This window comes from Lepidochelys kempii, chromosome 1, assembly GCF_965140265.1.
Source record: "Lepidochelys kempii isolate rLepKem1 chromosome 1, rLepKem1.hap2, whole genome shotgun sequence".
In the NCBI taxonomy this organism is placed as follows: Eukaryota; Metazoa; Chordata; order Testudines; family Cheloniidae; genus Lepidochelys; species Lepidochelys kempii.
Window position 1 is genome coordinate 215436879 of NC_133256.1, and position 21452 is coordinate 215458330.

Below are 21452 nucleotides of genomic sequence, written 5' to 3' on the forward strand. Positions count from 1 at the left end.
ATGCGGGCGTGCAAACCCACATGTAAATGATGAGTTTAATTAATTGAAAGGTTAGGATAGAACTTTTGTTGTTGTTCACATCTCAGTGTAGGCAGATTTAAATTCTCAACACAAGATACAAACATATTTTCATGATGTTTTATAGGAACAATCATTTTTCTGATTAACAACAAACATGGAAGTTAATCAATTAATCTTAAAAGAGACCGGTGTTAGACACTGCGATAAGGTAGTCTGAGAGCCAAGAAAAGCCTCTCCCTAGAGACCATCATGAGGCAGCTCTGTGGTTATTAATCCTTTTGGGATGAACACTCAGAGGTGGGCCCAGGCTGTGCAATTTGGGTCAGAACTGGAATCCCCCACAAGTCTGGGTGCATGTCAGCCTGTGTGTCTGAGTAACAGCTGAATAGCAAATTAATTAAGTATTAAATGACCCAGAGTTCACATTTCAGTTCCCACAGTGCTGAAATTAGGGGTTTAAAATACAGATAAATTCTACTCCCACATCACAGACACAACCCGGTGCATTCACCTCAGCTTTTTCTCTCCATAGGAAAAAAACCAAAACCAACTCAGACCCTGTTTGCCGAATGCCCGAACTCTCCCAGCTGCACAGGTATCTTGCTTCTCACTGTCTCCCTCTTGGTCCCTAAGTTGTCCCAGTAACATGTGAGGTTTCTGCATTTCTAGACCAGGAGAAATTACGCATCGTGGGAGGAGAGGACAGGTGCTCGGGGAGAGTGGAGGTTTGGTACCGTGGCTTCTGGGGAACAGTTTGTGATGACTTCTGGGACATGGCGGATGCTAACGTTGTGTGTAAACAACTGGGCTGTGGATCTGCTCTATCTGCCCTGAGCGAGGCTGCATTCGGCGAGGGGACTGGTCCCATCTGGGTGGAGACGTTGAATTGCAGAGGGACAGAGTCATCTCTCTGGGACTGTCCTGCCAAGCCCTGGGGTGAGAGCAACTGTGGTCATAAGGAAGATGCTGCCGTGAATTGCTCAGGTGAGTGACAGGAGATGTTTCTGCTACATGCTGTAATATTCAGGGAAAAGGATGGTTTAGCCCACCCATCCTCTTTGGTCCCAGACCAGGCCCTCCCATCTCCTGTGTGCTGGAGCATCCTGGATGTTGAGGGGTGGAACCTTTGTGGGGTCAGACTGGCTCAGGCACCAGCCCACATAGCCCCTGCATCCATCACAGGCCCCACTGTGCTGGTTTGTTATGAGAGTCCTCATTGCTGCACAGAGCACAAGGGACTTGGGCCCTAAATCACTAACAAACAGGCCCTGTGCTGCTGTGAGGGAGTCTGTGGAGGTGACAGCTGGAGACAACCAGGGACTCTCAGAGGTGAGGATCCCCCAGGAACAAACAAGTCACCTCCCCCTTGCTACAGGTTCATAGGCTCCCCCGACTCTCACAGGCTAATCTCTCATGTCGCATGTTCATTTCCATCCAGCTCCCCCGCGCCGCCCTCCGACCGACAGTGGGACAGTCACCGTGCCCGTGGTCATCTGCATTATCCTGGGGGCCCTGCTCTGCCTGGTCTTAATCATCCTGGGGGCGCAGGTGCGAAATGCCAGGGCACAGCTCAGAGGTGGGTCCTGATTGATGTCACTGTGTGAAATGTTTCTGCAATACCAGGGGGGCTGCAGGGTGTCAGGGTGAGGGGCGATACCAGGCTGGGTGGGGTGGCCAAGGGTGCCTGTTAACGCCTCTCTCTTTTACTATTTCATTAACTGTCTGGCAGTGGAACAGCCCAGCCATGAAATCTGGAGATGATACTGGCTAGGGACCTTTACAGTTTCAGAGAAACGGCATCTGTATCCCCACCCACCCTCACCCTCCGGTGATCCACTCCAGGAGTGTCTACTCAGGCCTCCTGCTGTCACGTGTCTCTGGGTGGGAACCCCCTGTCCCATCTCCTTGCGGCGAGGGGTTTTTAAGACTGCACAGCCCCCTGCCTTCCACTGTGATACCCCCAGCAAACCAGTCTGCCTACAGGCCAGCCCCCATGCTGTGCTTTCTCCCCAAGGGCTATGAGCAGGGCATTGCCAGCAGTTACAAGTTACCACCCAGCTCTCTCTCAGCGGATTACACCTTATTCGTAGGATAAAAGTGTCACAGAGAAAACATTAAAAACAATAAAAATTCCTCCACACTTGCTGAACATACCAAAATTCACCCATCTTCCTCATGGGCAGCCTGGTAGACCAACATCCCTCCAACGATTCAGTGTTGGGATCCCCATGGACAGAAGGTCCTGCCCATTGCAGAATCAAAATGAAGGCCCTGAGTCTTTTTAAACTCAGACTTTCATATCAGAAGCCCTCCTTTGTCTCTTGGTCTCTGGTAACCCAGTTTGAACCAGTTTGTATAAACCACCCTGAAGGTTTTTACCTTTCTGGAGTTGTTTACAATCTCAGTGATTTACCTTAATCATCCACACCCCCCCCACACACACACACTCAGTGTTTTTTCTTCTTGGAGAAGCTGTGGTAACCCTCCAACATGCAGTAGAACATAAACCATTCATAGCTTTAATACAGTGATTCCCAAAGATACTGCCTGGAGCTGCAGTATCTGCCACAGGGAGGGGATCTGAATATCATGAGGAGAGACATCATGGAAAAGGGACCTAGAGAAATTGGAAATATTGTCAAGGGAAAAAGGTGTATAAAAATAGAGCTGTGGTAAATAGTTGTGAAGAGAGTGATCCAGTAGAAAAGACAATCTTAGGAAGGAAAAGTGTGGGAAAGGAGCATTTTACTGTCTTGTACTCAAAGCTGGCACTTGTAGGGGATTTTCCATCTATAACACACTTTATACAAACATTAGCTACCAGCTCCTTGGCAAGAAGATAGAGGATGGGACTGCCATCAACATACATGTAACAGTCACAACTTTGCAGTAAGACAATGACTATAATCAGATCTCATGCTTCAGGGCTTCAGCCAGTCTCCTGCAGGGGTCAGGAAGGAATTCTGGGAAGACCCATCTTTGTGTTTTGTTTTGCTTCGTTTTGTTTCTTGCCCTCCTCTGAAGCATCAGGCATTAGCTACAGAGGGATATGTGTCACTGAATGGGCTGGAACAGTCCTCTGAGGTGATATAGAGAAACCTCTTTCGAAGATAGGTGGGTGGTGTGTCTTTTCCACATGTTCAGGGTCAACCCAATTGTCAGATTTGGGGTCAGGAAGAAATTTCCCCCCAGGTCAGATTGGCAAAAAGGGACCTTGGGGGATTTTCCTCTTCCTCTGAAACATGGAGCGTGGATCACCTGCCAGGATTATCAAGGCATCTCTCAAGTAATCAGTTCCCTGCCACTGTGGGACCATTGGGCATTGGTGGTACCTTACTCACTCCTGCTTTCTGCCTGTGGCACACAATAGTTTATTCTCCTGAGGACTGAAATGCTTTACTCGAAGTGCATCTTTGGGCTCAAATCTAGGAGTATCTGGGTGAAATGCAGTGGCCTGTATTATACAGGAGGTCAGACTAGATGTTCTAATGGTCCCTTCTGGCCTTAAACTCGATGAAAAAAAAGAGGTTCTCACCATTTTGCAGAGAAACACATGCATGGGGGAAGAATTATTTAAGCTGCTCCAAAGGGGAATAGCCAGAAATAATGAGATGAGATTAAAAAACATTTAAGATGAATGTGAGGAAGCTTCCTGACAGCGAATTAGCCCTGGGAAGCATCATCAAAGGGCTGTTGTGGAAAGAAACCCTGTCACCTGGCTCATTTAAATTCCAGCACTGGGAATGTGCGGTAGGGTTCAGGCTCACACTGGGTCCATGGGGAGAGGCTGGATGATCCCATAGTATTTCCCATCTCTGGTTTCAATGACCCTGTGCGAACCCTGCCCTTTGTTTCCAGGCTCCAGAAGACCCTTGGATCCCTTCTCTGAGGCCGTGTACGAGGAGATTGATTATAACCTGATGAGAAAAAAGCAGGAGATGTTCAGTCGCTCAGGTCTGTGGGTCTGACTCTTAACAGGGGGCAGCTATCTAATGCCCTGTCCATCTGAGGCCCTGACCCAGAGTTAAATCACTGCAGCTTCAGCCCTGTGAGCTTGTCACTGGAGCTGGGCACAAGTCTCCGTTATGAAATGTTTTGGTGAAAAATGGAGATTCAGAGGCACCGAAACATTTCACAAATTCCTGTCGATTTCACCCAATTGTTCCAAATACATACAGAATGATTCATTTCATTTCAACACTTTCTCAAGAAAACATTTTGTTTTTTTCAATTGGATATTACTTTTCCATTAGAAATTTCCTTTAATATTATCAGAATGAAAACAAATAAACAAAAGTTAACAAATGTCCAAAAGAACACCAAATGGTTTCATTCAACCTTAAACTTTTTTTTACTTTTGCATTTCCCAAAAATTGCCAAAAAAAAGTCATTTTTGGCTCAACTCAAAACAATCTTATGTTTTGCTTTTTCCCCGCAATGGTCAGAAAACCAAACCACCTGGTTTTTTTTACCAAGCTCTAGCTGTGGGAGCTGGGTCTGTGGTGAGACCAGAAGTTACTCATGTAGACTGAGAGAGATGGATTTCCTTCCCACCATACACTGAGTGTTCCAGTTCTAGGGACAATTAATTTCCCATCTGCCCGTCCTGCAGCCTTGACGTGTAACCAGTGAGGGGTCAGGAAAGCGACTGTCTGGGGCAGGCTAAACTATCATTTGAAAACTTCTTTGGAGCACTGGAGCAGGGGATGTTCTTTGCCCCCCTCCCACCGCAGCCACTGGTCTGTTGTGTCAGCTCCCTCCTGCCCCCGGAGCAGAGAGATCAGCCCAGGAGAGCCTCATGAGTTTGAGTCCCAGCCCTTTTATCCTTTGTGCCATTTTGTCTCAATGTCTGATGGGAACATCCTGCCCAAGGGCTCTGCTGTGGTGGAGCTCTGAGAACATGCTCAGGGCATCTCCCAGCATCACTGCCAATATGGTTACAGTGAATCACAAAAAGAAAAGGGGTGCTTGTGGCACCTTAGAGACGAACAAATTTATGAATCACAGACTTTGCTTTGGGCCTTTCTTGGTTTAATCTGGAAACACCACGGAGAGCTGATCGACTGATTCATGGGGGAGGTGGGTATTTACCCTTAAGAAGGAGGAGTCCCCTCTCTGGCTGAGGAGGCCAGGAGAATTGTGGAACTTCCCTGGACCAGCAGCCAGAGACGGGCCTTTCACTCACCACAGCATCCTTCAGGTCAGATTGTATCATCCCCTCAGTCACATTTACCACAATAACATGGAGATTTGTCTTGGGGAGTCTGTGTCAGGCTCTCACTACTCGGAGTTGCTGTGAGTCACCATGTCCTGTAGAGGAAGGTATAGTCTGAGACTGGAAATCCTGCTCCAGGCCCCGGATGTGTTCCCAGTCCCACAGTTGTGCTGTTCTCACTGTGATGAATTTCTGTTTCTCGTCTCTCCAGTCTCCTATTCAGATGATTCAGTGACGAAGCTGCAGTATTACACCGGGGACAGCGAGGGGGAAAATGATCCTGGATCAGAACAAGGTAATGGGGGAGGGGCAGACTCAGGCCAAGAGACCCAAATCTGGGCAGAGAAATGAATTTCTGTCACACTTTCTGCAATCGCAGCCATTTCCCCTCACACGGTTCCCATTTTACACAGTCGGGTCTCATCCCACTGAACAGGATTTCTGTCAGAATCTCAGGATGGGAACATGTGACCATCTCCTGAGCACACTGAGTGGCTCCCAGTGACCTCCCCAGGTGAGGAGCTGGAGGAGACGGGTCAGTCTCTTTGGGTGGAGGCGTCAGGGCTAGTCTCTTGTCCCCAAGAGAGAGAGGAATCAATCATAGAATCATAGAATCACAGAATATCAGGGTTGGAAGGGACCTCAGGAGGTCATCTAGTCCAACCTCCTGCTCAAAGCAGGACCAATCCTCAACTAAATCATCCCAGCCAGGGCTTTGTCAAGCCTGACCTTAAAACTTTGAAGGAAGGAGATTCCACCACCTCCCTAGGTAACGCATTCCAGTGTTTCACCACCCTCCTAGTGAAAAAGTTTTTCCTAATATCCGACCTAAACCTCCCCCACTGCAACTTGAGACCATTACTCCTTGTTCTGTCATCAGCTACCACTGAGAACAGTCTAGATCGATCGTCTTTGGAACCCCCTTTCTGGTAGTTGAAAGCAGCTATCAAATCCCCCCTCATTCTTCTCTTCCGCAGACTAAATAAGCCCAGTTCCCTCAGCCTCTCCTCATAAGTTATGTGTTCCAGTCCCCTAATCATTTTTGTTGCCCTCCTCTGGACTCTTTCCAATTTTTCTACATCCTTCTTGTTGTGTGGGGCCCAAAACTGGACACAGTACTGCAGATGAGGCCTCACCAATGTCGAATAGAGGGGAACAATCACGTCTCTTGATCTGCTGGCAATGCCCCTACGTATACATCCGAAAATACCATTGGCCTTCTTGGCAACAAGGGCACACTGTTAACTCATATCCAGCTTCTCATCTACTGTAACCCCTAGGTCCTTTTCTGCAGAACTGCTGCTGAGCCATTCGGTCCCTCGTCTGTAGCGGTGCATGGGATTCTTCCGTCCTAAGTGCAGGACTCTGCACTTGTCCTTGTTGAACCTCATCAGATTTCTTTTGGCCCAATCCTCTAATTTGTCTAGGGCCCTCTGTATCCTATCCCTACCCTCCAGCATATCTACCTCTCCTTCCAGTTTAGTGTCATCCGCAAACTTGCTGAGGGTGGAATCCACACCATCCTCCAGATAATTTATGAAGATATTGAACAAAACCGGCCCAAGGACCGACCCTTCATAGAATCATAGATCATAGAATCATAGAATATCAGGGTTGGAAGGGACCCCAGAAGGTCATCTAGTCCAACCCCCTGCTCAAAGCAGGACCAATTCCCAGTTAAATCATCCCAGCCAGGGCTTTGTCAAGCCTGACCTTAAAAACCTCTAAGGAAGGAGATTCTACCACCTCCCTAGGTAACGCATTCCAGTGTTTCACCACCCTCTTAGTGAAAAAGTTTTTCCTAATATCCAATCTAAACCTTCCCCACAGCAACTTGAGACCATTACTCCTCGTTCTGTCATCTGCTACCATTGAGAACAGTCTAGAGCCATCCTCTTTGGAACCCCCTTTCAGGTAGTTGAAAGCAGCTATCAAATCCCCCCTCATTCTTCTCTTCTGCAGGCTAAACAATCCCAGCTCCCTCAGCCTCTCCTCATAAGTCATGTGTTCCAGTCCCCTAATCATTTTTGTTGCCCTTCGCTGGACTCTCTCCAATTTATCCACATCCTTCTTGAAGTGTGGGGCCCAAAACTGGACACAGTACTCCAGATGAGGCCTCACCAATGTCGAATAGAGGGGAACGAACACGTCCCTTGATCTGCTCGCTATGCCCCTACTTATACATCCCAAAATGCCATTGGCCTTCTTGGCAACAAGGGCACACTGCTGACTCATATCCAGCTTCTCGTCCACTGTCACCCCTAGGTCCTTTTCCGCAGAAGTGCTGCCTAGCCATTCGGTCCCTAGTCTGTAGCTGTGCATTGGGTTCTTCCGTCCTAACTGCAGGACCCTGCACTTATCCTTATTGAACCTCATCAGATTTCTTTTGGCCCAATCCTCCAATTTGTCTAGGTCCTTCTGTATCCTATCCCTCCCCTCCAGCGTATCTACCACTCCTCCCAGTTTAGTATCATCCGCAAATTTGCTGAGAGTGCAATCCACACCATCCTCCAGATCATTTATGAAGATATTGAAGAAAACCGGCCCCAGGACCGACCCTTGGGGTACTCCACTTGATACCGGCTGCCAACTAGATATGGAGCCATTGATCACTACCCGTTGAGCCCGACAATCTAGCCAGCTTTCTACCCACCTTGTAGTGCATTCATCCAGCCCATACTTCCTTAACTTGCTGACAAGAATACTGTGGGAGACCGTGTCAAAAGCTTTGCTAAAGTCAAGAAACAATACATCCACTGCTTTCCCTTCATCCACAGAACCAGTAATCTCATCATAAAAGGCAATTAGATTAGTCAGGCATGACCTTCCCTTGGTGAATCCATGCTGGCTGTTCCTGATCACTTTCCTCTCATGCAAGTGCTTCAGGATTGATTCTTTGAGGACCTGCTCCATGATTTTTCCAGGGACTGAAGTGAGGCTGACTGGCCTGTAGTTCCCAGGATCCTCCTTCTTCCCTTTTTTAAAGATTGGCACTACATTAGCCTTTTTCCAGTCATCCGGGACTTCCCCGGTTCGCCACGAGTTTTCAAAGATAATGGCCAATGGCTCTGCAATCACAGCCGCCAATTCCTTCAGCACTCTCAGATGGAACTCGTCCGGCCCCATGGACTTGTGCACGTCCAGCTTTTCTAAATAGTCCATAACCACCTCTATCTCCACAGAGGGCTGGCCATCTCTTCCCCATTTTGTGATGCCCAGCGCAGCAGTCTGGGAGCTGACCTTGTTCGTGAAAACAGAGGCAAAAAAAGCATTGAGTACATTAGCTTTTTCCACATCCTCTGTCACTAGGTTGCCTCCCTCATTCAGTAATGGGCCCTCACATTCCTTGGCTTTCTTCTTGTTGCCAACATACCTGAAGAAACTCTTCTTGTTACTCTTGACAGCTCTGGCTAGCTGCAGCTCCAGGTGCGATTTGGTCCTCCTGATAACATTCCTACATGCCCGAGCAATATTTTTATACTCTTCCCTGGTCATATGTCCAACCTTCCACTTCTTGAAAGCTTCTTTTTTATGTTTAAGATCCGCTAGGATTTCACCATTAAGCCAAGCTGGTCGCCTGCCATATTTACTATTCTTTCGACTCATCGGGATGGTTTGTCCCTGTAACCTCAACAGGGATTCCTTGAAATACAGCCAGCTCTCCTGGACTCCTTTCCCCTTCAAGTTAGTCCCCCAGGGGATCCTGGCCATCTGTTCCCTGAGGGAGTCGAAGTCTGCTTTCCTGAAGTCCAGGGTCCGTATCCTGCTGCTTACCTTTCTTCCCTGCGTCAGGATCCTGAACTCAACCAACTCATGGTCACTGCCTCTCAGGTTCCCATCCACTTTTGCTTCCCCCACTAATTCTACCCAGTTTGTGAGCAGCAGGTCAAGAAAAGCGCCCCCCCTAGTTGGCTCCTCTAGCACTTGCGCCAGGAAATTGTCCCCTACGCTTTCCAAAAACTTCCTGGATTGTCTATGCGCCGCTGTATTGCTCTCCCAGCAGATATCAGGAAAATTAAAGTCACCCATGAGAATCAGGGCATGCGATCCAGTAGCTTCCGTGAGCTGCCGGAAGAAAGCCTCATCTACCTCATCCCCCTGGTCCGGTGGTCTATAGCTGACTCCCACCACTACATCACTCTTGTTGCACACACTTCTAAACTTAATCCAGAGACACTCAGGTTTTTCTGCAGTTTCGTACCGGAGCTCTGAGCAGTCATACTGCTCCCTTACATACAGGGCTACTCCCCCACCTTTTCTGCCCTGCCTGTCCTTCCTGAACAGTTTATAACCATCCATGACAGTACTCCAGTCATGTGAGTTATCCCACCAAGTCTCTGTTATTCCGATCACGTCATAGTTCCTTGACATCACCAGGACCTCCAGTTCTCCCTGCTTGTTTCCAAGGCTTTGTGCATTTGTATATAAGCACTTGAGATAACCTGTTGATCGCCCCTCATTGCCAGTATGAGGCAGGAGCCCTCCCCTCACAGACATTCCTGCCTGTGCTTCCTCCCGGTATCCCGCTTTCCCACTTACCTCCGGGCTTTGGTCTCCTTCCCCCAGTGAACCTAGTTTAAAGCCCTCCTCACTAGGTTAGCCAGCCTGCTGGCAAAGATGCTCTTCCCTCTCTTCGTAAGATGGAGCCCGTCTCTGCCCAGCACTCCTCCTTCATGGAACACCATCCCATGGTCAAAGAAACCAAAGCCTTCTCTCTGACACCACCTGCGTAGCCATTCGTTGACTTCCACGATTCGACGCTCCCTACCTAGGCCTTTTCCTTCCACGGGGAGGATGGACGAGAACACCACTTGCGCCTCCAACTCCTTTATCCTTCTTCCTAGAGCCACATAGTCCGCAGTGATCCGCTCAAGGTCATTCTTGGCAGTATCATTGGTGCCCACGTGGAGAAGCAGGAAGGGGTAGCGATCCGAGGGCTTGATGAGTCTCGGCAGTCTCTCCGTCACATCGCGAATCTTAGCTCCTGGCAAGCAGCAGACTTCTCGGTTTTCCCGGTCAGGGCGGCAGATAGATGACTCAGTCCCCCGGAGGAGAGAGTCCCCGACCACCACCACCCGCCTTCTCCTCTTGGGAGTGGTGGTCGTGGAACTCCCAACCTCAGGACATAGCATCTCATGCCTTCCAACCATCGGAGTCTCCTTCTGCTTTCTCGCCCCAGACATATCATCTGGTCCACTCTCCGCAACGATACCTGTGGAGAGAACATGAAAGCGGTTAGTTACCTGTGTCTGTGTTACTGGAACCCGGACATTCCGCTTACCTCTTCTGGAGGTCACATGTTGCCAAGCTTCTTCACTGGCCTCTTGGCTCCTCTGTGCAACCTGCTCTATATCTGTAGAGCTTTGTGCCCCTAGAAGCCTATCCTGAGTTTTGTCCAGAAAATCCTCAGTTTCCCGTATGCAACGCAGGGTTGTTATCTGTTGCTCCAGACCTTCAATCTTCTCTTCCAATATGGAGACCAGCTTGCACCTTGGGGCACTCCACTTGATACCGGCTGCCAACTAGACATGGAGCCATTGATCACTACCCATTGAGCCCAACAATCTAGCCAACTTTCTATCCACCTTATAGTCCATTCATCCAGCCCATACTTCTTTAACTTGCTGGCAAGAATACTGTGGGAGACCGTGTCAAAAGCTTTGCTAAAGTCAAGGAACAACACGTCCACTGCTTTCCCCTCATCCACAGAGCCAGTTATCTCATCATACAAGGCAATTAGATTAGTCAGGCCTGACTTGCCCTTGGTGAATCCATGCTGACTGTTCCTGATCACTTTCCTCTCCTCTAAGTGCTTCAGAATTGATTCCTGTCACTAGGATGCCTCCCTCATTCAGTAAGGGGCCCACACTTTCCTTGACTTTCTTCTTGTTGCTAACATACCTGAAAAAATCCTTCTTGTTACTCTTAACATCTCTTGCTAGCTGCAACTCCAGGTATGATTTGGCCTTCCTGATTTCACTCCTGCATCCCCGAGCAATGATTTTATACTCTTCCCTGGTCATTTGTCCAATCTTCCACTTCTTGTAAGCTTCTTTTTTGTGTTTAAGATCAGCAAGGATTTCACTGTTAAGCCAAGCTGGTCGCCTGCCATATTTACTATTCTTTCTACACATCGGGATGGTTTGTCCCTGTAACCTCAGTAAGGATTCTTTAAAATACAACCAGCTCTCCTGGACTCCTTTCCCCCTCATGTTATTCTCCCAGGGGATCCTGCCCACCAGTTCCCAGAGGGAGTCAAAGTCTGCTTTTCTGAAGTCCAGGGTCCGTATTCTGCTGCTCTCCTTTCTTCCCTGTGTCAGGATCCTGAACTTGACCATCTCATGGTCACTGCCTCCCAGGTTCCCATCCACTTTTGCTTCCCCTACTAATTCTTCCCAGTTTGTGAGCAGCAGGTCAAGAAGAGTTCTGCCCCTAGTTGGTTCCTCCAGCACTTGCACCAGGAAATTGTCCCCTCCCCTTTCCAAAAATTTCCTGGATTGTCTGTGCACCGCTATATTGCTCTCCCAGCAGAGATCAGGGTGATTGAAGTCTCCCATGAGAACCAGGGCCTGTGATCTAGTAACTTCCATGAGTTGCCGAAAGAAAGCCTCATCCACCTCATCCCCCTGGTCCGGTGGTCTATAGCAGATTCCCACCACGACATCACCCTTGTTGCTCACATAAGATTGTCCTGTGTTATAATTACAGATGGGCTCAGCCCAACTCACTGATCCAAACCCACCAGAACTTTGTGGGAGGGGGGATTTGCAGATTCTGACCCCAGCTTCGGATCTCAGTTTTGGGGCTGGCACCTGTCGATATAACAGGCTGAAGCAAAATCCTGGACCTGAACTTCCCGGCCTGGCCCCATCTCTAATTATAAACAGGGTGGCATTTCTACCCCAGCTGCTCTCAAAAGAGTCCATGATTTGGGCCCTGTGGGAGTTTAACCTGCGGCTGGGTGGGGGAAACACTGAGCAGATGAGCCAGTTCTGCTGAGAAGCTGGAGCGCTGCCAAGCTGAGCCTTGGGCTGCCTGAAAGGCTAGTGGAAAGCAGGAGCTCACAAAGGATCAGGCCAGTGATCTCCCAGTGGGAGCTTTAATTCCTACAGAGGGGAGGTTCCCCCTCCCCAGTGAAACAGGAAAATTCAAACCTGTCTGCAGAGATCAGCTGGATTCACACAGGCTGGCTCTGGCCTGGCAGTGCCCGTGTTCCAACCTGTTATCTCAGCACAACCCAGATCCTGCTCCCACTGAAATATATAAAAGAGCTGCTGTTGGATTCTGCAGGGACAGGATTGGCCCCTTGTTATTTCTGGGACTCCTGTTTTACTGTAGTTCTCTGACTTGTGCCCTTCTCAGCATGGGCCCCCTGCAACTTCCCCTCTCATGTGCCATGACAAACAGCTCTAGTTAGAAGGGCCACTTGCACTGAAGAGACGCTGCTGGTGCCATGGGCTGAGTGTGGTGTTTGCTGTTCCAGAGGGAGTTTCCCCAGGGGGGTCTCAGTTGGATTACGATAACGTGGAGGAGCCTTTCTTGAACGATGTCCCCCAGACTCCAGATGGCCGAGGTGAGCAGTGAATCCACCTCTTGGAAGCAACGTTACCATGACGAAAAACTAACTGTATTTCCTAGTAGGGACAATAGTGGTTTGTTAAGAAAACCAGGAAGTTCACCCACCAGTATTGTCTATTGGCATAACGCTGGGGGCGCTGACCAGGTGCATGACAAGAGCTGTGTGGAGGCCCAGGGGTAGGGAAGCATGTGATATCCTAGGTCATGACGGAGACCCATTGCAGGGATAGAAGGAGCAGTTCACTCAGCAGCTGTCCATGCTGTACTTGACTCAGGTCACTGCCTTGTGACCCTCACTGCCAGGAGCACGAGGGTTCCTCACTATTTATAAAGACAACCCAAATCAGAGATCTCTGCAGTACAGCAATGTTCCCTGAAAGCCTTTCCTGGCATGCAGCTATTGCAGCTTATATACATCTGTGTCAGACATGCTGGGACAGGGGGTGGGTGGGACATGGAGATTTTAAACCCAAGGGCCCATGTCCCACCCTTATTAGCTGGCTCAGCTCCCAGTGGTGTCAGTACGTTGGAGACTGATGGCAGTTTATGGGGTAAACTTTATCAGGAGAACGCATTGAAAAGACATTTTTAAGATAATGTCAATTTTAGGAAGCAGGGAACAAATTCTGGGCAATTCCAAGTCATTTACATTTGTAATTATTATAATAGCATGCCTTGTGGAGCAATGCCTCTGGACTAGATCCCAGTCACCTCTTTCTATAACTCCCCCTCTGCTTCCTCATGTGGAAGCTCTAGGATCCACTCAACCAGCAATTGAAATGCATCCAATAAATGTGATACGTGAAATCCCCCAGTCTAAGGGTTCCAGAGGAGGGCTCCTCTTCCCATCCTGAGGGTGGAAGTGCTGAGAGATCCCCAGGGACCAGTGAGGCTGGTGCATCTGTCACTTGTAGTTTATTTCTATCTTCACTGTGACTATTCTCTTAATTACTTCACATCTTCACGTCAGATGCCCCTGCGCTGCCTGGAGATGTCCCAGGGGATGGTTATGATGATGCCAGAGAAGTGTCTGACCCTGAAGGTGACACTGGCTTGGGGCAGAATGAGGAGGAAGGCACTGAGGCGAGTGAGAGGAACGGGGATTCACAAGGAGGTGAGTTTGCACTTCACACTGTCTCTGCAGAGTGGGAGGGCTGGAAATGTGAGGTACGCAGCAAGGGAACAAACCCGGCCAACCCTGTGCCTGTGAGAAAAACTCTCCTTCTCTCTTCTTTTCATTCCCTCAAAGCAGAGGCTTCAGTGCCTGCAATGGTGACAGGAAAAGTGGGGTCCTTGCTGAATGATATTTCATGGTCAAACCAGCAAGATCCCTCAATCCCTAGGTTCAAATCCTTGTGTGGCTGCCACACCCTGGATTACTGGATTGCGACCAATTTACTGCGCGTGTATCTTTTGGGCAGAATCTTATAAACCAAAGTCCTGTTAATGCTGCGCAAATGTTAAAGAGCTTGTGACGCTTCCTGTAAAAGTCGGGCATTTGCCCATTATCCTTGGCCAATATCTCCCCTCCCCTCCCCATTGTGTCCTCAGCAGAGACACCACCAGCCACCCCAGAGGAGGTGCAGTGGTGATGAAATGTGCATTGCTTCGTACTTGATCAGAATTATGTGTTCATGTTTGTTGTTAGGGCAGAGTGAATTATACAATGTCCTTAACTAAGAGCTCCTTGCTCGTAAGTGATTGGGTTTTGTACATGAAGTGACAGGTAAATACAGTTGTCACTTGGCACCTTTAAATGGTCTGGAAACCAAGGGTTTTACTTCCAGAATACGTACAGAGGTGATGGATTAAAACTTGTCATGGACCCAATCAGAAGAACGAAGAGGGAACATTTTCTAACCCATATTCCAGAGTGCGCCCCACCCTTGCAATGCAGCCAGACCTCGCTATAAAATGGATCCACTGACTGTATGTGTCTCCCTTGGTATTTTCAGGTTGGAATCTGCATTCACTAAGGAATGAAGGTGTTTCTGGGATGGGGAAGGAAACCCCGTTCCTGCCTCCTGGAGACACAACTTACGATGATGTGGGACATGGTGACTCTGGGAGATCAGTATCAGAACAATGTGATTGGACAAAATAACCTTGTGATGATGTAAAAGCTTTGCCTTTTTCTCTGAGAAATGTTTCCTTTGGCATGATGCCCAGAGACAGACCCTGCCTGGTAGATAGGCAATCAGGTGTTTTTTTAGAATTTGTGAGAAGTTGCAGGAAATTCAACGGCGAGTGGGAAAAGATTCACAAATTTCCTCTGTACAACTTCCCACTGATTGGCCAGGATGGACTTTTCCTGCTTTTTTATCCCTGTAATTTCTTCAGCTTCATTTTCTGCCTTTTTCTTATTAAATCCTTTCTGAAAGTCTTCCCCATAGTGGAAGTTTTTCTTGCCAGATGAATTGTGCAGTTTCCAGTGTTCATGATGGGGAGAGGCTGAGATTGAACAAACCAAGAGACAAGGGTGGGCCACCACTGGGTATGGCCGGCTGTTTGATGGGAGGTGAGTTTACACTGAATGTTCCGTCAGGCATGTGGTAAAAGTGAGAAACCAGCAAGAGAACATTCTGAGATAAGCAACAAGGTTGTTCCTAAACTGAATTCAGATTTGAAACTTTCATTGAATCCAAGGAGATAAATGGGAAATGCTCCTTGGATAATTCACACCTGAAATTAAACAAATGGTGAAAAGAATTCCCCATTAGCGATAAATACAGAGGATTAATATTTCTGCTCTGATGATCAATGAATTTTATAGACAATAGTGACAAGGGGAAGGTTAATCAGAGTCTGGATTTCCACTGAACCAATAAGGCTACAACAAGTAACAAGTCACTGAGTTCTCACTGGAAACCCCATTAAAACTAATCATCTTCGCACAGTGGCATGTTCATTTCCATGACAATCTACAAATACAGTTTACAATCAATGCTGAGCTGAGTACTGACCAGTGCAGAAGCCAAAGTGTTCAAATTAATCCTCAGTGAAGTAAATACCAGAATGCTTGCAGAGTACATCGCTATTTCACAGAGGTGTCTGTCTTTCCTTCGCCACAAATCCTGCATTCAGCTCGGTCACTTCATCTGTACACGGCTACAATGGAAATAGAAAAGGTCCAGTCGAGAGTCAGGGCTGTTCAGGCCGAGTGTCTGGGGTGCCTCTGCAGTCCAATCTCTAGTCAAGCAGGAGGAAGACTTGTCTGTGCCTGCCATGGCTCAGATCTCACCTCCACTGGCCTTGGGCAACACAAGTCCTCCCCTCTGTGCCTCACAGGCCCTGCTGTTACCACACAGCTTAGAGGTAGGTGTACACTAAGCCTCGAGCCCTCCAAGCGTCTCCCTGCAGTGTCCAGCTCATTGGCAGATTTAGAGTTAGTGGGGCCCCCCGGCCCTGTGCTCAGCTTCATTTTGGGGGCCCCTCCTTGGGACCCAGCCAAGAAAAAGGACATTCTCTCTTAGCTCCCTCCTGTCCCCATTTTTCTTCCTCCTCCTCCTATAAGTAATAGGAAGTAAATGAAAATAAAGTGAGGTATCTTGATTGTTTTTGTAGTCTAACTTATTTTTCCACAGGCCACTTGAAAATTGCAGAGGGTCTCAACGGACCACTTAATGATCTTTCTAAATATTGTTTGTACCATTAGCTAACTATTGTAAAGTGCTTTGCATAAGAGCGCTTTATAAAAAAAAATAATGTAAAAAAACATTGGGGTGCGGGGTCTGACCAGGACTTAGGGTGTGGGAGGGGGCTCAGGGCTAGAGGTGCAGGGTCTGGGAGGAAGTTAGGATGCAGGAGCAGGCCAGGGGTTGGGGTGCAGGGTCTGGCCAGGAGTTAGGGTGTGGGAGGAGGCTCAGGGCTGGGGTAGGGGGTTGGGGTGCGGAGCTCTTACCTGGGGCAGCTCTTGTTTGGTGCAAGGGGTGCAGGTGGGGAAGGTGCAGGAATCAGGGAGGGCAGGGGGCTGGGGGTGTGTGACGGGGTGCAGGAGTCATGGCTGGGAGTGTGTGAGGGGGTGCAGGAGTTAGGGCTGGGGGTGCAGGGTCTGGGAGGGAGTTAGGATGCAGGAGGGGGTTCAGAGTTGGGGTAGGAGGTTGCGGCATGGAGCGCTTACCTGGGGAAGCTCCCATTCGGTGCGAGGGATGCAGGTGGGTATGTCGGGGGGGTGCAGGAGCTCCCGTTTGGTGCTCAGGTTGGGGATGGGGGGGGTGCAGGAGTCAGGGCATGAGGTGTGGGGGGGCTGGGTATGTGGGGGGGTTACAGGAGTCAGGGAGGGAAGGGAGCTGGGAGTGTGTGAGGGGGATGCAGGAGGCAGGCAAGAGGCTGTGGTTGTGGCGGTGAGGTCGTGGGGGTGCTCCCAGCTCCCTGCCCCATCCCACTCCAGCCCCCTGCCATGAGCAGCTCATGGCACGGGACTGGGGGGTATGTGAAGGGGGAGTACGGGGGCCCCGCCTTTGCTCCTCCCTGCCCTGATTCCAGCCCCTGCCCCAAGGCCCCGCCCCCACGTCTTCTCCGCCTCCTCCCACGAGGCTGCTGTGGCCCCTCTCCTCCCGCTCCCTCCCGGAGCGACCTCAGTGCCGGCAAACAGCTGCTTGGCGGCGGGGGAAGCGCTGAGAGGGAGAGGGGGGGCAGGAACGCAGCACGCTCAGGGGAGGAGGTGGGAAAGAGGCGGGGGAGGGGGGATCCTGGCTGCCGGTGCCTGCAGAGTCTGCAGCAGGAGCCCCAGGAGTCGGCAGGACCAAGCTTCGGCCCCCACAGCTGCCTGGCCCTGGGGCCCCCTGTCATTGGGGGGCCCCATGCCAGGGCACCCTGTGTTTTACTGTAAATCCTCCTCCGGTCCAGCTCCTCATCCCCAAGACACTCACAGTATTCATGGATTCATTGCTTTAAAAGAAGCTGTGGAACCCAGCTTAGCAGTTACACCTCCGATCACTGCTCCACTCATCATACAGCACTTAGATATGCTTCTAGCTAAATCAAGTGTAAGTTTATTTAACAAAGACAGAGATTCAAGCAGTAGCAAGCAGAAGTATTGCAAAGAAATTATGTATAAAACAAAATTGTAACATGCCTTCTGCAGCCCGGATTTAATTAACAAGACACTCTCATGTCTTGTAGAATAATCCTTACCCAAAACACTTGCAGCGTTTTACAGCCTCGCTGGCTGTGACCCTCCTTTCATGAGTCAAGTATGCTGGCAGCTTGCCTCCAAAGTGAAGGATCCCCTGTGTTCCTTTGCCCCCCTAAAAATATACCAGTCCCATCCTTTGTCTTGATTCATAAAAAGGACACCCCCCGCTCTTTTGTTTCTTCTTGTAGAAGTTCTCTCTTGTAGATTTTGCAGACTTTCCACTTCCTCTGGCTCAGAAGACAAATAGGCTTCCATTGTGCCCGGAGCAGGGAGCTGGGCCCAGCCCTGCAGGACGGGAACCGCCACTGCAGGCTCTCCAACCCCAGAACCCGCCCCACCCGCCCCACCCCTCCTGTACAGGCCAGGATTTGGATTGTGGTGCCAGCGTGGAGGGTGCATATAGGTCGTGGTGGGTTGCAAGAAAAGCAAAGTGCAGTTAGTGGGTTGTCTTAGCAACAAGCTGGGGAACCGCGGCTCTAATCTACCAGCTCAGGTACCGGAGCAGTGACACTGGGGCCGCACAAGTTTCAGCGCAGGCTAGTCCCACCGGTAATTACCCAGGGTTCTGGGTGGGCTGGTAGAGACGTGCTGAAGCACATGATGCCTGGTACCTGAGCTAGCTACATTAAAGCTCGTGCTGGTACGTCCGCTCAAGCTGTGATCACACTTTGTGACTGCAGTGTAGACGTACCCTCCACAGTGAAAGGAAAGCAAAAGGCAGTGAATAGCGTAGCTGAAGTCGATGTACTTAGATCTACTGACCACAGTGTCTTCACTGCGGTGAGTCGACAGCAGACGCTCCCCCGTCGACTCCGCCTGCGCCTCTCACTCCGGTGGAGTACCAGAGTCGACGGGAGAGCGCTCAGCCGTCAACTTATTGTGTCTAGACTACATCGACCCCCGCTGGGTCGATTGCTGCCCATCGATCCAGCGGGTAATGTAGACAAGCCCTCAGAAAAGTCTGCAAAGAAGGCTGGACATAAGAGCAACATCAGACATCTCTATGAAGCTGAACTGGGTGATTTCAGATGATCTTAGCCTAGACCCCAGTCTGTTGTTGAAGGGGTCCAGACTAGTCATCCCCACCTGGGGGTGAAAAAGGACATTCTGCATAAACTGCACGGGGGCCACCAAGCCAGACCAAAATGTGCAGAAACAGCTCAACAGTGGCCTTCACTGAGAGAGGTGAGAACTCTGAGACCTGCATTCACATGAGAACCAACCAACCAGAACCATCGTTTCTTTCCCTCTCCCAGACACACCATGGTGGAAAGATCTTCTCCACCTGGCTAATGGAACCTCCCTTCCATTCACTGGCTGCTTGTCAAGATTTATTGAAATAGCCAAGGTGCTTACCACTACACCACAGACAGTGTGGTCAGGAGGAAATCCGTGTTTGACTGCAATGGAATCCCACTGTAAGTCTGCTCTGATAATGATCCTCAGTTACTATCAGACACTGTTAAATTTACAAATCCCTGCAATTTCACTCATTACATCAGTTGCGAGTTTTCATAAAACCATGGGGAAGCACAACACTCCGTGAAAACAGTGGAACAAATTCTTACAATATCTGGCCTTGTTCCCCTGCTTGCCAGCATCTCTGGCAAATGGATTCAGGCCCAATGAGAAGCTGAGTTGAGTTCCATCATCCCAACCATCCCTTCACTATTAGATCTTAGTTGGACTGAATTTCTAATGCTACGAAGAAAGGAAGAACAACCCAAAAGCCGTCAGAAGAGAAACTTTGTCAGGAGTCACAGACTCAGTCCCATGAGGGAGCTGAACGCAGGAGATCGAGTGTGGTTGAAAGGCTCTGCAGAAGAAGGAATAGGACAGGCACAGCTGAACACCCCTCGATCTTACCCTGTTCGGGTTCTGGAGTATCATTTCACACCAGGTTTTTTCAGCAGGTAAATCTCACGGACCATTCAGATCCGTACTTCCGGGCTGAACCTGTGAGTAATGAGCCCCCTGCTCAAATAAACCATACACCATCTCCTCCGAATCTGACTGAAAGGAGACAGCCAGCTAGATCTAAGAGCCTTCCTCCTTCCTGAAAGATTAGGTCAGACCTTGGATACCTGAGGAACTCAAGGATTTAGTAGCCAAGTGCTTTACTTGGGCAGAACAATCCCCTGGCACAAGACTGAAGGGTCAGGCAGTCTTCCCAGCCTTCTCTGGGATGTTTTTAATAGTCTGTGTTGATGTTTAGTGCATGGCTGGATCGATGAATGTTGTATGTTCATTCCCTCCTCACAGAGGAGGATTTTGTCTAGGGACACTTTTTAGACAGGCCACTAGGGGGCCTTACAGAAGAAGTACACAGCTGCAGGCAAGGAGGAAATTAAGGTTGTTCTGTTATTCACCCTCCCCTTAGTGTCCTCTGTGAATTCAGCCGGCTGGGCTGGAAGGCTGCACAGCAGCAATGAGATTGATTCAGGTCACTGGGATCAGGCAGGAGTTGAGATGCTAATGGCTCACTCTGCTGAAACTCATGCAGGAGGTTCTAGCTGTCTGCCACATCAGCCATCTCTCCTGCAGGGAGCTGAGACCCTGCATTCACTATGGCACTAACCAGCTTTTGGCATCAGCACATCTGTGACACTGGACTAACACTGTGAACTTCCTGAGCCCAGCCTGGATCTGTGCTGTCGGTCACATGCACAGGAGGGGAGGGGTTCTCCAAATGCAGCAAGAGAGAGAAAATCATTATAAAAAAGGCTCACAAATGCTGAACCTCTTGTGGGAATCAGGCAGGCAGTGATGTAGTGGTAAAAAAAGGAGGTGGGTGAACTCACTACTAAACTCCATATTCTCCAAAGGACACCTGGATAAACACTGTTTACCCTTGTTTACTCCCAACTACACGACTGCAGGCCGGTGCCGAAGGATCAACTTGGATGCCTAATTCAGGCTGCTGGTTTTGAAAACCAGGCATTGAGCGTGTTCCTCACAGAGTTTGCAGGCCAGGGACTCTCTTTTATTATGTATTTGTACAGCCCGCAATGTACAATGGGGCCCGAATCCTGATTGGGGCTGTTGCCCCTTTTCCACCTGAGCAGCTCATCAGTGTTTGGGGCTCTGGGGATTTTCCAGCTGGAAGCAGAAATTGTTGGTGTCTGGTATTTTCTTTGGTGCGATCTTGGTTGTTTCCAAGGAATGTACAAAGTCTGAACACAGGAGGGACTAAGAACAGAAGGAGCCGTTTTTTAGTTTACTAGCCCTCAACTTCCTTAGCTAACGGACCCAAATGCTCTCTTTACCACAGGGGTCTGCTCTATGAAGGGCCTGTCCAGCCAGGGAGCAGGAGGCTCTGGCCTAAGGAGAAGCTCAGCAGGCAAGTGTAGGGAGCCAGCTGATCCAGCTAAGCAGCAGCTAATGAGTGGCTCCAGTTCCCAGCTGGAAGATGTAAGAGAGGACCCAGGCCTGGAGGGAACAAAAGACAAACACTTCCCTGAGCAGTAGGAGGAGGAGGCTGCAATAGTGCAGGCCCCTGTA

The 21452-nt window shown here is 49.4% G+C and overlaps 1 protein-coding gene across 1 annotated transcript in view; it reads left to right on the plus strand.

The window, feature by feature from the left end:
- LOC140907395 (scavenger receptor cysteine-rich type 1 protein M130-like) overlaps positions 1–21452 on the plus strand; it is a 265485-nt gene that overhangs the window by 149168 nt on the left and 94865 nt on the right. The window contains 3 exon segments of the mRNA XM_073333292.1: positions 554–616; positions 691–1005; positions 6694–6713. Coding sequence (XP_073189393.1) covers positions 554–616; positions 691–1005; positions 6694–6713 — 398 coding nt within the window.